This window comes from Pollicipes pollicipes, unplaced genomic scaffold (assembly GCF_011947565.3).
Source record: "Pollicipes pollicipes isolate AB1234 unplaced genomic scaffold, Ppol_2.1 Scaffold_5696;HRSCAF=6738_pilon_pilon_pilon, whole genome shotgun sequence".
Lineage (NCBI taxonomy): Eukaryota > Metazoa > Arthropoda > Thecostraca > Pollicipedomorpha > Pollicipedidae > Pollicipes > Pollicipes pollicipes.
Window position 1 is genome coordinate 13,856 of NW_023596736.1, and position 17,943 is coordinate 31,798.

At 49.7% G+C, this 17,943-nt stretch overlaps 1 protein-coding gene across 1 annotated transcript; it reads left to right on the forward strand.

The window, feature by feature from the left end:
• Positions 1 to 9,261: 9,261 nt before the first annotated feature.
• LOC119102158 (putative NADH dehydrogenase [ubiquinone] 1 alpha subcomplex subunit 12) lies at positions 9,262 to 13,411 on the forward strand (the record flags this gene model as incomplete). The annotated part of the gene is given in 6 exon segments (XM_037225508.1): positions 9,262 to 9,311; positions 10,656 to 10,793; positions 12,340 to 12,422; positions 12,730 to 12,845; positions 13,285 to 13,314; positions 13,316 to 13,411. Coding segments are annotated over 5 exon segments (420 nt in total), but the record flags the coding sequence as incomplete, so codon positions are not given.
• Between the last annotated feature and the right edge of the window lie 4,532 nt (positions 13,412 to 17,943).

The window sequence follows — 17,943 nt, forward strand, 5'->3', positions numbered from 1 at the left end:
ATAAGCTCCTCACCGCAAGCACTCTTCGTGCTTTTTTAAAGATAGTGGCGGTGTGAAAAGTCTATATTGCCACTGTGTCGATATCATCCTCGAAAATGCAAATGAACACCAGCACCCCTGACGCAGCTAGGAAAAACAGGTAGACGAAGCCTCAGCACTAGAACATACTGCCCAACTAAACGTAAATGACAAGCTCAGCTTTCCTGCTGAGCTTGCTGCTGTTGGACGGCAGCTGCGGACCGTTTACGCCCACTGTATTTTACAAGTCAACAAACTCAGGCAGGGACTCAATCATCTCGAGACGCTGTCCTGACAGATGCAAGGAGAGCTTCAAAAAGGCGTACGTAATTAGGACTATAAAACATTGCTCATGATAGAGACTTGCGCGCTTAGAGTTCCAAACAGTAAAGTAAATGTTAACCAGCCCCTGTTCAGTCCGTGGACAAAGCAAATACGTGACGCAATCACCAAACAGATCCGAGGCCGTACTATCACTACTCCAGACGTGACAGTCTACAAACTTTACCCCAAGAATGTCTCAATCCTACAAGGCCAATGAAAAGATCACCCGATCAATCACCAGGAGACAATGTAATCCAGCGTCCCCAGGAGACCAGCTAAGGCTAATTATCTCTTAATAGAGTGCCACGATGCGTTCCGTACTTATTGGAAGGGAGACAACTCCCGACGCATTTCCATTGAAACAACTCAGTGTAATTTACAACTGCAAGTGCCGTTTCAAAGACCGCGAGCCGCGTCCAAGATGTAATTACATTGGATTGAGGATCATCTCACTCAATGGATGCATCACGATGCCCAAAAAGAATGGCGGCCCAAAACACAGTCGGAATCCCACCATGTTCAGCGACTGAACAGGCAACAAATGGTAGGTAACACCATTATTGTAGACAGATACCACAAGTTAAGACGACTGCATGTGCTCGAGGCTGCAGACATGCGCGACATGAACCCATCTATCAACAGACAAATCCACGCGCGGAGGGCCCAAGCCAGGCCGTAATCCTTTTGCGAAGGATTACGTTGAGCCCACGGATAAGGCCGATTACGCGAACATGGTGTACCTGGAAACCAACGTGAAGACTAACGGGAGATGATTTAGCTGTTAGCTTTATTTGCTACGACTTTTGTTATAAAATAGCTCCCTGTAGACAACAAGCACGCATCCTGCATTCGTCACAAATGGAAAATGAAAATAGTTATGCCGGCGTTCCGCATTTTACCTCAAAACTGTTCAAAACTGCATGGTATTGCCCAATATTACACTGTGTGACAGGTGTGATTCCGGTTCAGTGTCTTCAGAATTTGAAAGGATGGGCAATATGTGAACTGAATATAAGAGACGTGACAGGAATGTCAGGAATTGGACTTATCTCGCAATGAGTTTCGCTTTAGTCCTAAAACATCATAAGCACAGTTCAGAAAGCAAGCGCTTAATCCGCAGCATCGAAAACACATATCGGAAGGCAATAGAAACGAAGCCGGTTTTACGAAGTGTTTAATGCAAAAACGAAGTGTTTAATAACCAGTGTTTAGAGAGAGAGAGAGAGAGAGAGAGAGAGAGAGAGAGAGAGAGAGAGAGAGAGAGAGAGAGAGAGAGATTTAACTACATATATATATATATATATATATATATATATATATATATATATATAATTTGCATGTATATATCTGTATGCACATTTACGTATATATATATATATACATGTATACAAACATATATACACTTAACATTCTACAGGTCGCACGTGCTCCGAAGCGAACCTAGTTAAGATTTTATTGCGTGCGGTCTCCTCCAATAGTTATGTGCTGCGGTATTATATAAAAATTGGCATGTCTTTTTGCTCATGAGATTGGTAAAACTGGCTGGGTATCTCAGCCTTTCCAATCAATATGTCGGAGTGAACAGTGCTCCGCCGAGCAGAAGAGAAACATCCAACACATTTACGACCAAACACGGATGGAACGACTCAAGGACAAAAAAATGTTTTGGAAATAATGCGTAGTGTAGTTGTGGGTGCCTCACTCGACTTTCATATATATATATATATATATATATATATATATATATATATATATATATATATATATATATATATATATGTGTGTGTGTGTGTGTGTGTGTGTGTGTGTGTGTGTGTGCATATATACATATTCTTCTCTGCCCAGTTGGTAGTATATGATGCAATAATGGTGTGATATAATAACTAAAATAAGATATCGGTGATATAATAGTATATAGCATAGATATATTGTGATGTTATTCCAACAACTGCGAGAAGACGGAACCAACTCCCGCCTGAGGTGTCATCTCTCCAGTCTTCTCGTTCCTTCAAATAGAAAATATACCAGCACAGCGGTGTGGCTGCGCCTCCAACGTATGACAGCCTTGGATCCAGGCACGGTAACATCCTAAAAATTAGGCTTGGGAATGTCACACCCTAATGCTTACATGTTCGAAATTCAAAATCCAACACCAATTCCCTGTCGCTTGTGTGGCTATCCATGCGAAGACTCTAAACATCTTGTACTGAGCTGCCCCCGCTATCATGAAATCAGAATTTCAATGCTACATAAAACAAATCGCATCATTCCAAACTTTTCTGAGCTCACTCACAGCGAGCAACTCAGCATCTACCTCAGAGGTAACGGTTTACAAAACCGCACCGGACAGCAGATAGAACAAATTTTCAAGCATTTCTTTTTCGGACCAAACTATTCGCCTGAAAACTTCCAGCGGACGTGGGCGGCAGAAGGGTCATTGGATGGCGTTGCCGGGCCCGGCGTCCGCCGCCGGCCCGAGACGGCTATATGTGTAAACCGGAGCGGCGGCGGACGCCTGGCCCGACTCAGTTTGCAGATCGGACGAGTGGGCGAAGGGCTGTGGGTGTAATGGCGGCGATGGCTATATTTTGCTATTGCTAGGAGAGGCGCTCAGATCTAAGCATTGCGCTTACGCGCCAATCCAGCCATCTTATCATCTACTGCTTCATGTCCTTAATCGAAAATAAAGATCAATCAAAAAAGCAGTAAGATACCAACATTCTATCATGAGATGCTTCAGATTTATTTGAACTTGCTTTAGTCTGAACAACCCGGTCTTTCCACGCCCTATCTTGACAATAATAATCGATGCCTATACATTGGCTGTGGGATAGCTCATTTCCAACATGGGCGGATCCGGGCCGGCCGGGTGCGGTTGTCTGAAATCCCCGACCGGGCGCAGGTTAAGCACAGTTCGGTACGAGATGCATGGCAGCATATGACGGTTTTCACAGCATATCGTGCTTTGACATTAACAAACTGCAATAAAACTGGCGATTATTACGTTGCGCATGTCAAACAGTTCACCAAAACTTCTCCTTTGCCCAGGACCAAGACACACAAAAAACACAGACAAGCCACCCACTAATCCGATACCCGACACAGCAGCCGCCACGAGAGGGGTGGCTGGTGTCAGCTTTCGTGCATTTGGAGGCATTCCTTACGTCTGGCTGCCAGATGTTGCCAGACATTGCTGTGGTCAAAAACGATTCCATGACATCAAATGATGACGTAATGAGGAGCACTTTACAAATTTGTGAAATTCGGCTATTTAGGCAGTTTTTTAAACCTTGAAAGCATACCAATAGTTACAAGTGCGCTTTTTCATCATACCTGATGCTTACCTCAATTCTTTGAAATGAGGAACACTCCCTGTAGAGTTTTTGAGGACATGGTTTGAAAAGCTAACAGAACGTCCAAGATTGTTGCGTTCAGTGCTCATATCATCCGAAATCGCAGCATCCAACGTTCATAACATCCAAATTGCTTTCAATATTGTACCCACTGGCAGAGCTCATAGCATCCAAGCCTGCAACGCTCAAAGTCCTTGCATGCAATGCTCAAAGCAACAAGCACTCACGGCGCCCGGCTGATAAGCTTTGATTGGCGCTGTTCTCCAACCTCTGGACGTCATAAACACTGGAGGCTATGTACTTTAGATGTTGCGGCTTTGGATTCTGCGAGTTTGGATGTTGTGATTCTCCCTACCCAGGGACACTGGACGATTAACCTGGATGTTTCAATTCGCATCCCGTCGTCCTCCAGCCAGCACATGTACATATTCGCAAAGAAGCATTCGAGCGGTGACCCCATTGCAGCACCATCTACTTGACGGTAAAGTTCTCCGTTCGGGCGACAGAAGGGTGTTTTTGTGGTGCAGGATGAGAACATTCTTTTCAAGGATGGATCGTGACGGTCTCAGTGGCGGCAAGCTTTGGGTGATTGTAGACGCAGTCCACTATAACCTGGATTGTTTCATCAACAAACACGCAGGCTTTCTGCATCTAATGAAGCAAATTAAACGATGGGAATTATTGATGGGAATAATGACTAATACAATTACCCATGTTTGATTGGGTAATGGTATTAGCGACCCGCCAGTTTTCACCCTATCAGCTGGCTGCTTTTAATTATATCTTGTTAACAAGTGTTTTCATGACAGCAATGATGGGGGAATCCTTAATCAATTTGGCTTCGCTTGATTTTTTGTGGGTTTCACATTTCTTAGCTGGGAGTGCCGCGGCCTTCAGCTTCTTAGTTACTAACGTTTGTATAAAGTAAGGTTCTGTGTGTCGCGGTGGACGGGGGTCGGCACTCCCGGTCGCTGGTTGATGGGTGATGGGATGGTAGAAAAATAGGTGGGATCCTGTCTATTTTGTCTGAAACACAGATGTGGCAGGCAATGTGCTTCGTGTAAGGAAACTGTGGAAAGCAAATTGCATTCCGTCGCCAAACTGACTCATGATCGGGCCGATTTACAAGCTGGCGTTAGCAGTTAAAGTGAACCGCTGAAATGCGTTTTACCGTGCGGCATAACCCTCCGTCTGAACCATCCTTGTCGCTCTATGAATTTGGGAGGTGTGAGGACAATTTAAGTATTTTTTTCTGGGTGGGGGGCCGGTCAGTCCACACCACCCAACCCGGGGGACGGAGCTGTCCGCGCAAGGACGACTGGATGCGGTTCCAAATGCGCAGCACCGCCCGGCCGTTCGTGACGCTGATTGGTCGACGCCGGCCGCCCCACCCCCACGTGACCTGTTCTCTTCAGATCGGGACCGCGCCTGTAATCGCCAGATCGGACCGGTCTGAACCGCCCCGGGTGATCCGGCCCATGGAGCCGGCCACCCGTGGAGCATAGGAATGAGATTGTTAACAGGCGGAGAGCAGCGGCATGATCATAGCAAGCCGGCTAGATGCATGCTAATTGAATATTGAGGTTGGGTACCTGTGCATTGCTTTATGCCTGTTTTTTTACCAGGAAAGGATCGGTCAGCTATCTTAAGTAATGGTGCACTGGATGTAACATTACGGGATGTGGATATCTTGTACGTATTCCACTGCGGCGTGGATATTTTTCATGGCTGCATTCAACGCACCAGGCCGTATGACAATCAACGGCCATTTGTAAGCACCTGCTTTCAGACGGTGTCTAGGTAAGCTGTTGAAAAGGGCCGCTACCTTAATAACCCCGAGGACAAAAATATTCACGTAGGATAGTGCTGTCCGCAGGTTGGACCTGACCATCTCAGGGGCCTGTCTGTTGCCAGTCGGCGAAGTCCCCAAAATCGTGAGACCCAGCCAAAGGTTCTGGTCTTCCGACGACCTCACAGCGCCCGACCGCGCGAAGCCCGATGTGGTTTGAGGTACTGTCGGCCCAGAACCCCGGACCGTCTGGGATTTCCTGGTCGGCCGCATTCATATGAGGGGCGCCTTTTTCGGTGGTTATGCAAGGTAGTACGTGTACGACTATCCGCTCCAGTCACAGTTATTGTTGCCAGATGGCGCCTTTTCCCTTTGGCTGGTACTGTGCGAGCAGTGACAGTACGGAAGCGATGTGGCATAGCCCATGGCGCATATAGTCATGTCAGTGATGCCAATTTTGCTCAGTGAATGGGAGCTGTAGCTTGGCAGATCCAGGCACGAGGGCAACGCCGATAGCGTGCATAGGACCCATTTGCCTTGTCGGGAATTAGGCAAAGTGCACGTCACCGAAATAAGACATAAGACAGCTCTTGTTGAACTGTAAAGAACGTGTGTTGATTCGAAGGCTCCAAGAATAAAACTGAAATAGAATCCTCAAAACATTTTTACGAACATTTTGTCTAATCAATCTTCGGATGAACCGCATACATAATTAGGCTTTATGAAATTGCACTAAGTGGGACTCAGGAAACTCCGCAGGTAAGCGTACACTTGCATGCACGATGGTGCTTTGGTATGCATACGATACTTCATCAAAACCAACAGCCAGCTGATAAGCATCGAGGATTTCGTCGCACCAAAAACAAAAACCGAACAGACCTCCTTCGATACCAGATTTCGAGCAGCAGCTTTTTATCACAGTCAACAATAAGCGGCATATCGAGTGCCACTAGAAGCACTGGGGCCGTATGGGCTCTGCTACGAAAGGACCGCGGCCAGAGCTTAGTATTCCGGTCCAAATATCTCCTGAAACAACTGCGCAAGCATAACACTAAGCCGCAGTCCTAAGAGAAGGAATGGTGGGGAGCTGAATCTCTAAACCTTTTCTGAGCTAACGTTGAAAGCATTGAACTCACCAAACAGCTCTTAGCTGAACAGTTTAGGTAGCGAGCCGAAACATTGTTCTTTTCAACTACAGCTGACGCAGGACAATGATTAATTTGTTTCCGGTGCAATGACTGGATCGGCTGGCTGGTCTTGACCGCACGTGACATGAGCGGAGTACTGCAGCGTAGCGTAGACGCACGGCATCAGTGGCGTCGCTCGTGCGCTGGGCGCCGGCCGGGCTCCGGGAGGGGCTCATGCCGAAGACATGATATCTGCAGGTATATCCTGAAGCTCGGTTGCTGCTGCGATACAAAATTTCATGAGTGCCGGAAGCAAGCGCTGTAAATTTTTACATACGCGGTGAAAAACATGATCTGGCGTCACATGCCTACAGCACAAAAATGGTAATTCAGAGTGGGATACATTCATGTCAGTCATTTTATTTCATGCCTGTGACACGAAATGTATTCATGCAAAAGATTCACCGAGCCTTGCAGATTCATGCCATGCATTGTTGGCGCCTTGCCATCACTCAGGGAATGCTTTTAGCACGTGCTCCACGTGATCCGTTTTTGGTAGGAGACAGAGATCTGTGCGCCTTGCCACTTAACTGACAACTTTTGCGCATTGTTTTACAACCGATACGCATCATGTGTGATTCTGTGCGTTACTTGCCCAAAGGCATTCTTCAGATCACTGAGGTCCTGAGGATTCTTCCCGTAGACTCGGAATTTCATACACTCCATGGATAAATTCATAGAGGGGGTGAAATTCGGAGAATGAGGCGGTTACGGATAGTCCGTCTTTCGGCTGATGGTGCGCTCTACGGAATGCTCCTCGGCAGCAAAGTCAAGGGCGCTCATTACGGGTGAGAAGTCACCCGCCATGCTGGAACTCAGCCCCGCATCATATAGCACAACACGTGCTATTTGTGCTCGCAGCTTGCACTCAAGGCATCAGAGTGGTCGAAGGTCAACTGATGATCGTTGATGCCATGAATGGTGCCAGCACCTGGCATACGTCAGCGTGTTCGTGCATTCGTGACGTTTATTTCTTGTATTCGTGCTTGGCGTGTACGCCAGGCACGAATAATGCGATGATCATATTTGTTCTTGGCCTTTAGCACTACATCACCCACTAGCTGGCGGTATTGGCATGACGTTGGTACGTCGTAATAATTGTCTGGGTGACCTCAAAATAGTCCGGACAAAATAGTCTGCACAGGTTCGTAGGCGTCAGGCTCAGAAACAAGAGAGTTTTGAGCCTTCTAGAGGGCATGGATGTGAACTGCACTGAATGTTTTTTTTCAGATGGATATCTCCAAACCTCATTCAAATGTGCAAAGTTGGTTTTTGTTGTACTCTGCTCCATTGCTGCGGGTCAGACTATTATGGGTATGTTACCTTAGCGTTGTTCATCGTGCTCCGTAAACGTGTGTCTCTTCGGTGTCACATGGATCATGTGTTCCTCCCATTCCCGAAGCCAAAGTGCGCCTCGAAAAGGGCCACTGTGGTTAAACGCCATAGGGAAGAAATAAAAGCCATAGCATAACGTTTTGTGGAATTCGGGGGATAAAAGCTTCATGTTCGCATATCGGTCTGTCTAAAAAAGTGTTTTACACTTTCGCAGCATTTATTATCCAAACGTTTTACACCTTAGCGTGACGCAATCATTACAAAGCACGCGCGTTGGAAAAAGCAAGGTGAATGAACGCATCAGTTTAATTTCATAGCGGTGAGCAGGGCGTCAAATGAGATCTCCACCAGCAGGGTCGGCTGCTTCAAAAATAAATTATAGGCTGTTCGGAAGGATTTCTAGAGAAGAGGTCTTCCATATCAAATTGCACGCATATGATGTAACAATAACTGAGGTGTACAAAAAGTGGGATACTTCATTTAAATCAGTCACGAGGGCTGCGATTTGTTTCTCCCAGAGAAACAAATTTTCCAAACAGGGTCCCAAATCCAAAAAAAGCCCTTGGAGCAGGCTGTTAAGATTTTCTTTCCGACGATATTTCGTTCGCATTTTCTTTTCAGCCTATTTACACGTTTATGGCAGCTCCTATTCCCAGCCATGCATGTTGCGGTTTTTAGAGCGTGGATCGCAGTAGCATGAACCTAAAGAATGGTCAGGGGCGTGATTTCGCAACGTGAGTTTGGAACTGAATAGTGAAAATGACTGTCAGTCTCTAGATGTAGTTACAAACAGTTTGGTTTCTCCGCAAATCATTGTAAACTCATGCTAAGCTCTTACGTCTCCTTGAATTGTCAGAGAATCCCCACCAACGCAAGAGGCCCTTAGACATCCGGGGTCTAGTCCCTGTCTGAGTTCAGCAAGTGCTTCCCTAGCCGACTCTAGGCCCCTTGCTGACACTGACACTGCTGACTTGCTGACAAATGGCCCTCAGAAGACTTGTTAGAAACTGTTTCTCTGACTGACACTGGGGGCCATCATTGACTCGATTGCCTCGATTGATATAAATCGTGGGGCCCGGTCTAGACCCTGTTTGTGAAATGGCCCTCAGTTCACGACAGACGCGGAGCCAGCCGTTCCTTAATATAAATGCCTCACCAAAGTTATTTAACAGCTGCTTCCATTCCATGACTTCGCCCATATTTGTCACGGCTGCGTCAGAGTTGTCTGCCTCCGACTTCCAGGGCTATTTTTGGATTTCGAAGGCCTGTTGTTGCTGGCTTGGCAGGTTTGTTTCCCCTGGATATGTCAGTGGTCCTTTTTCCTTTGAATGTGATGGTGATACGTGCTTGGTCCACTAAGGGACCTCCTTGGCGCCGTCTGCCATCAGGTGGTCAAATTGGGACACATTTTGGGAGCAATCTGTTGATGGAGTTAGGGTTTTATAATAGATCATGGTTCAGCCTTTCAATTCTGTTTATAGGACTATGCCCCATTGACATGACTTTCATGTCACACCAGAGGCACTGGAATTCTTTGAACTAGGGGAGGTAATTTCATTGGGCCTCCATAGCATTCTAAAAATGAAATTTGCCTTGTGGCCTCTGGCTGATAAAATTTTAAAAGGTGTGCTGGGCTGCTAATTAGGATTGCTTCTTTTTTACTGTTCCTCCATGTGCTGCACTGATTTTCCACTTCCCTCAGAATTTATCACAGCCAGTAACTGAGGAGTTGGCTGGGTCAGATGATGCCATGTGATATCAGGGTGGCATGCTGAACTGTTCAGTTTTCTTAGCAATGAAAGTAAAAAATGGTCAGTTGGAGAAAGCAAGTAATGAATTGGATGTCTTTGGCAGTTGTGAATTTCACACTAAGCAAGGCTGAGGTAGTCTTACACAGATAAAACCAGCCCATGCCACCTTACCACATTTATTTTTGCTGCATGCTGGTTTTTGCATTGCATAGAATATCTGGGAATCAACTTCTGGAGCACTAACCAGCTAGATGTTCCAACATTTCCTTGGATATGGTATTTACAAATGTCATTGCTTCATTGGTGGATTTTTTACTAGTGGTTGAGGTTTCCTTGATTTATATGTAAGTTGAATTAAGTAGATCTGTTTTATTGGAGCATGGTAAACTAGAATGATTGGCTGCTTGGAATCACAAACATTGGCATACAAGGAGCTTTGTAATACTGTAGTTATATTGAAAATTGCAAGTTGCAGGCAAGAAATAGAGAGAAAAAAATGAAATAAAGCATTTAGTGGAATATGCTTGTTTGTGTATATGGTGGCATGCTCTCCGCATATCTAACACATGTGCATTTCACTCAGTTATGATGCAATGGTAGCATACTCCAGCTTCATGCTATTTATGTAGCACATGTTTTCTGGATGTAGGCCATTTGAAAATGCTAATGTTATTGTGTCATGTATGTTATTACATCATGTAAGCAAAGGGTGCTGAATTTAGTATTTTGGTATTTCTGGGCTCATCTTAGTTTTACCATCATTGTTCTGTTGTACTTTCATTTGAACTGCTGCACCAGATAACATATGTGCCAAGAAAAGCTGCTTGCTTTTTATGAAACCAGCTTTTCATAAGATAGTTTCATCATGTGTCCTAGTAATTTATCTGTGCCTTTTCAGACATTGTAATACAAGAAGTGTATGTTCAATAACAAGTGGAACTATGGCAAAGCTCCTTGGTTTAGATAAAGTAGCAAGACTTTTTCAAATTATCAAAACAAATGGTGGCATAAGATCCAGCTTATACAAACTATACAGGTATGTACTTTTGTGGCCCAGTGTAAACATGTGTGCTGTGTGTTCCAGAAGTGGGGTGATACAGAATGTATAGACATTGCATGTAAGTGGTTATGCTTGTATGCCATGTCTGTGGCAAGCTCTTTTAATTTGCCCAATTGGAAAGTGCCAAACAAACAAAGCTGGCAATGTGCTTGCAAGCAAGAAAGGCCTGAAGCTTCTGATTTTTTCAGCATTGTGAATTATTGTGCTTGTAATATAATGACCTGTTGTTGGTTGCTCATGAGCTTGTGCCTTAAGGAGGTCACAGCCTTTCACTGAATATGTTGTGGAAGATTTCTGTGATAAAATTCATTGATTGAGATAGATGTTTGACTTTTTAGCTACAGCCACTTTTTTAAATCACTGAAATGGTTTGCAGCATTTCCTAATTTACTGCATACATCTTTATTGAGCCATCTCCAACATTTTGTTTTGACCATTGCTTCCTGGTATGGTGAAGGTCATTATGATCAGAGTAAGCAATCAATAACCATAAACAATGAATAATCATGTAAACCTTCTTTTAATATGCAGCTGCCAGGAATGCACACAGCCTGTCTGTGTCTTGGAAATGACATGCATGCTTTTAAACTTTGATACAGTTAGGTCCTCTTCCATGGCAGGTTCTCTTTTTCAAACTTGAATTGGTGGCCATAAATGATTTAGAAATTATTAATTCTTTACTCACTAAATATCTTACAACTCACTAATGGTCAGAATCTGCCTTGGGTTTGGGTTAAATGCCTCCCCCTTCCTGCCAAAAAACAACAGGGATTTGCCACATAGGTGTGTTTCTTCCTCTTCAACTTTGTTTTTGTGAGGTTTGAAAACCATTTCAGGTAAATGTATGGAGTCCCAAAATTATGGAAATTTGCTGTATTACATAAACATCTTGTCATGTTGTTTTCTGGCCATGGTCCAGAGGGGCTGCAAATGGATATATTCTGCAAAGTATGCATACTTGCACAAGACCTGAATTAATGTAAAACATCAAGTGTCAGGCAGTGTGCCTTCTGTGATGTGATATAGATGATTGTTTTGAAACTTAATGATATAGCTGGCTTTGCATTTTTTAGTTTTTGGTAAGGCCGTGGATGTTAGCTGACACCAAGCAAACATGAAAACCAACAACAAACCAGAGCAGCTGTATTTATGCTTATTAGTGGTCCAGGTTAGACTGCGCACCAGGCCGCCGTGCTGCGATGGTGTACTGCAGAGCGCAGCGTCGTGCGGACCCGTGCCCAGCTCGTCACCTGTGCGGTGTGGCGGTGATGACCGGCCCTCGCACACACACACACACACACCTGTTACCAATTTGTCTAGTTCTTGAGGCATAACCTTCCTGTGTGATTGCAAGTGCATCGCTTCAAGTTCGCTTCAAGAGCATCTACAGCCTGAACCTATGGCGTCGTGCTCACGTGCTAGTGTTCCCAATTATGTACCGAGACCGGAGCGATGCGTGTGTTTTACGGAGCTGTGATCGGACCGGACACATGTGGCAGACATTCACGGCCCTCACCTCCAGGTTCGACGATTTGAGGCTGGGAGTTTTGGTCGGCTCGGACAAATACGGCAACAAGTACTTCGAAAACGACATGTACTTTGTCGGTAGGTGATATTCGATCGGGCCATGAGTTTGCAAGTGCTTGCGGCTGTTCACAGCCGAATGCTCGAGTTCTCCGCCCAACGCCGCTCATTATCTAGCATGCTAGCTGCGTACGGGAAAACCAGCGCAATTGCAGCAGTTATGAAGGATTGCCGGCGGTGTCATGGCTACGATGGTGTGACAGCGTGTCGTGCCACGCGGTACTCGCGCGTAACAGAACAACTTGCGGCTGAGATCGCCGGCGGTTGGGCCGCTGCGTGGCCGCTGCCCCCGGCCGTCTGTAACGCGTCCTCTGTTTCCGGCGGACAGGCCGCAACCGCTGGGTGGAGTACGCCCCGGCCGTGGGCACCGACTACGACGGCAGTATGGTGCCGCCCGAGTGGTTCGGCTGGTTGCACCACAAGACGGATGAGCCGCCCACTGTGGTACGAGCTCCTCCCGCCCGGTCGACCTTCCCTCCGGCCCGATCGAGCTCCCCCCTACCCACCCACCCTCACCAGGTTCGCGCTGCCTTCGGCCCGGTTAAGACCCCCCTCCCATCTGGTCGAGCTCCCCCCCCCCCCTGCCCGGTCGAGCTCCCTTCCGCCGCGTGCGCGGGCCCGCAACCCGCGTGTCTGTTCGCCGTCTGCGTTGGTCCGACTGTATCCAGCGGCCCGAACCGGCCTATTTTCGCAGTGATTTTCGCGTCTGAGGTTCAGTCGTTAGCGTCACTGCAACTGGCGTCAGCCCATGGCGGCCTGGCCGTGCCCTGTACTGTGCGCCCAGTCCTGTGGTCCTGCTCTGTTGTCATATCAGCTCGTCCTGCCCTGTCGTGACATGAGCTTGTGATGCGACGTTTAACGGCACGGTCCCGCTCTGCCGCAGAAGCCGCCCGTCAGCCATCCGTGGATGTTGAAACCACGAGGCGAATCCGTCGGGATCGACGGACGCGTACTACCCTTACACCACCACCAAACCCAAGATTCAGGCCTGGGTGGCCGCCCAAGAAACAGTAGATGCTTGTCGATGGTCTGTTGTATGTATATATGTATAGTGGCCTACACGGGAGACGAATACAGAGGTGAAAAGGCAACGCTTTGCAATGGACCCCACTAAACGCGCTGACGTCGGCCGACGCTGGTGACCTAGTGAATGCAGGCCATGAAGCCAGCCGAGCTCCAGCAGTAGGAAAAGCCTTTTATTCACGTGGTATGGTGTCCCGACACGGTCCGGTAGCTGATGCAGATAATCGTCCGAAGCGTCTGCTGGAATATAGCAGCTGTTATCCAAGCTGGAACGGCCATGTTCGCTGTGAATCTGCTATGAAACAATTGCCCAAATTACGCTGGGACGGCCTACGTTTCTTGGGAGCCAATAGTCGCTTGCTAGACATAGTTGGACGGCGGACCCCCTTCCATTTTAATGTAGAGCCTGGCTGTCTTGCCTTAGTATGATGTATGGCTGGGGCATGTCCGGTGCCTGTGATTGATGTAAGCCGTGGCCCTTGCCTAGGTATCATCCAGAGCTCGAACCATTTCGGAGCCTGTAAGCTTGCCAGCCACATAGGCCCGGCTTTAAGCCGCGTACTGCCTGACCCATGGTCAGTGAGGCAGTAGGCCCGACCCCTGGCGAATACGGGCATGGGAGCATCGCTAGCAAGACGCGACGAGAAACGGAGCCGTCCGACAAGGCCGCATGTCCCCTGCCGTCCTGCTGCGGAGCGAGGGCTCGGCCGAGGCTGACCGCGTCAGACAAGGTCACATATCCGCTGCCAACCTGGTGCGGAGCGCGAGCTCGGCCGACGGCTGGCTCTGCGTCGGATAAGGCCACACGTCCGCTGCCACCCTGCTGCGGAGCGCGAGCTCGGCCGACCGCTGTCTCTGCGTCGGACAAGGCCACATGTCCCCTGCCACCCTGCTGCGGAGCGCGAGCTCGGCCGACTGTGTGTCAACAAGGTCACATGTCCCCTGCCACCCTGCGCGGGCGCAGCTCGGCCGACCGCTGTCTGCGTCGGACAAGGCCACATGTCCCCTGCCACCCTGCCGCGGAGCGCGAACTCGGCCGACGGTTGGCTCTGCGTCGGACAAGGCCACATGTCCCCTGCCACCCTGCTGCGGGGCGCGAGCTCGGCCGACGGCTGGCTCTGTGTCGGATAAGGCCACACGTCCCCTGCCACCCTACTGCGGAGCGCTAGCTCGGCCGACTGTGTGTCAGACAAGATCACATGTCCCCTGCCACCCTGCTGCGGAGCGCGAGCTCGGCCGGCGGCTGTCTCTGCATCGGACAAGGCCACATGTCCCCTGCCACCCTGCTGCGGAGCGCGAGCTCGGCCGACGGCTGGCTCTGCATCGGACGAGGCTACGTGTTCCCTGCCACCCTGTTGCGGAGCGCGAGCTCGGCCGACGGTTGGCTCTGCGTCGGACCGCGGCACACAGCGCCTGCTGGCGCTGAAGCGCGCCCTGTGGCCGGTCCGCGTAACGCACCAAGATCCAGGAACCACACAACCACTGGTGCACGTGCCGGCGGGCTAAACAACACACAGCTACAAGGGCGTTATATTCTGCACTAACTCACATTTGCAATCTGACAGAAAAATACACAGCTTTCAAGCCAGTATAAAATATCCAACAGGGCCTGGTGAAAACAACGCCAGGCTGATAGACCAGCGCGTCGCTGACGAACAAGCTTCATTATATATGGCGATCGAGATGAAAGTGGGCATAGTTTACGTGCATGGACACAGAATTGCATTGAGACCTATCTACCTCCGTGGGCGGGACCGCGGGGCCGGTTCACAGAACACTCACACGCTAACAAACCGTCTACCTTGATACGTCTGCCGCGTGTAAAGCACGCCGCCTCAACACCCATTGCGGGTGCGCCCGCGAGCTTGTGATCAGGTGGTCGCAGAGCCGTTGCCGGCCAAAGTATGTAAAGGAGCACTCCAGTACAGCAGAAGGACGAGCAAACATAAAAATGCACGTAACGAGCGCCGCATGACTAAGTGCACGGTCCGCAACTTGGGACACTTGCCGCGATCTCCCCCATGCGACGAAAAGATCTTAACCTTTCAAAGAAATAACCATGGGCCTCATTCACGCCGAACGCCATCTAAGTACTACTGGGAACGAGTGCAGACTATGCAACGCAGTCCAACAAAAAGACAGAGGCACACCACTGGCCTGGCCACGACCTAAATGCAAACCAGCTCCAGCCCGACCGAGAAATATTAAATGTGACCGTCGTATCGACACCGTTGCACCCTGCCCCGTCACGCGGGACCGGCCCATGACGTGCGCGAGGAGCACAAGTCCCGGGTTTCGCTCGGCCATAGCAGCCACAAGAGGCGGCGCGTTCCGGCGGCCGCACAAGCCAGCGTAAATGTGACGCCACGTCTGCAATGTTCTGCGCAGAGTGGCGGCGGGCGATGTGCGCACGCCACCTCATCTGACCTCACACGAGCCCAATAAAAACCGCTACACCCGCTAAAAGCCGGAAGGCACCGAGTGGTGCTACCGATGGCGCGCGTCCACGCAGTCTGCCGCGGTGCGGCGCAATCACAGCCAGGTATGGAAGGGAGAGAGAGCGAAGGGGAGGCGTTGGAGCCGCCGCCGGCCGCTCACGACCAGCAGAGGATCACGGCGCCGGCCGCTCACGACCAGCAGGGGATCACGGCGCCGGCCTCTGTAAACGGACGGAGAGAGCGCAGGCAGAGTCAGGCGCAGCCACTGGTCCTTGGTACGGTAGACGGCCGTCATCATGGCCCTCACCACTCACCACGGCCGTCATCACCGCCCTACCCACGGCCGTCATCACAGCCCTCACCACGGCCGTCATCACCCGCCCTCCCCACAGCCGTCATCACAGCCCTCACCACGGACACCATCATCGCCCTTAGCACTGCCGCTCAGAACGTCCGGCGATGCCACTGACACGACAGCATGCCTTGAATAGGACGCAAAGCATTCTGAGACGTGCTGTGAACTTGTGAACTGTAAAGCATGTAATTTCAATCCCAGTCAATGCAGGGCACAGATACACGCGTACAAGATACTCAATTGAATGTATCACAGCATATGAACATGAGCTGCATCACAATACTTCGAGTGACCTCGAACTGCCGAACAATCTTGACATCCTGGAAACAACCACAACTAGGCCTCAAAGCAGTGCAGGATACCGGCAGCAGCCTGCTGACTAGCGGAAGGGGGCGGGGCCGGGGGGGGGGCGTACCTAGGGCGGGCGCGGCAGGCGTCTCCCGCAGCTGGTCCAGCATCTGGTGCAGCTGGAGCTCGACCACGCCGAACAGGGGCCGCTGGCGGGGGTCGCCGCGCCAGCAGGCCTGGGTCAGCTCCCAGCCCAGGTCACTGCAGCTGCGCGGCCGGCACGGACGCACGCCTGCCGGCACACACACAACACACATCCAGACGGGGTCGCACACGCACACCGTCCCCGAGACAGGTCACGGACAACCCGCCCGTGTCGCCGTCTGAGACAGCAGTTCGACACGAGCCAGAAGTCGCTGATGGTTGGTCATGGAGACTGGCCGGCCTCAGGTAGGGGCATGACCCCTCGCCCGCCTGCCTTACTCGCTGAGACGGGGGTGGCACGCGGTTTAACACGCACGCAATCGCGCCTCGCACGGAGGAACACGAGACTGCGCTCAACACTTTGCCACATAACAGGACACCGGCTTTCTTTACACCCTTGTGTGTGCCGCTGGGCGTTTGCGACACACTCAGCTGCTAGGGCTATATGGCGTCGCCTGCCTATCACCCTGGCAGGAAGGGCGGGCACCGCGGGGAATCGAGTCCCGAACCTCTGGTTTTCGAGACGCGCAGTGGTTAACGCAGACGCGTTAACCACTACACTACCGACACCCCTGCACCCTTCATCCGCGCCACAAGGAGGGGCATGCGGTGGTGTGGGTAGTATTGGACATGCGGACAACGGCACATGCAACCGCCAAAGCAAGTTGTTCGGGCTGCTAAGGCTGTTATAGGATTGGGTTGAAGACAGGCCATGACGCGGCAGACGGCTTGCACTCCCGTCGGCGAGCAACCCATCATCTTAATACACCCTCGGCGGGGGTCGATCTGACCACCCCAAGGTTTTTCGGGATGATTTCCGAACGCTGCGGCATAGCCGCGCCAAATTTGGAATAGCTGTAGACATTTGAATGACAGATCTTTTGGTACCAAAAATTCAGATGCACCTTGTAAGGTCACTGCCCTATGAAGTCAGGTCATGGATTCAACCGGAGCAATTTCAAGGAAATCGTTCAATATGTTGCGACAACAAAGCGTTACACGAAGCCATACATCTCTGAGATCGCTTTTTAAGCAACAGAACAATTGAAGCGATGAAATTCAATTCACCTAGGGTCAGGTACGAAGGTCAGACCAAGATCAAAGCCAACCTGTTTTTTAACTATAACAGGACCGCATCACATATTTTCCATGGATTTCTTAAAGGCCAAACATATCGATGATCTTAAATAACGCAGGTCAACATTTCGTTTTCAGGAACATGTCGCTAAGCGTA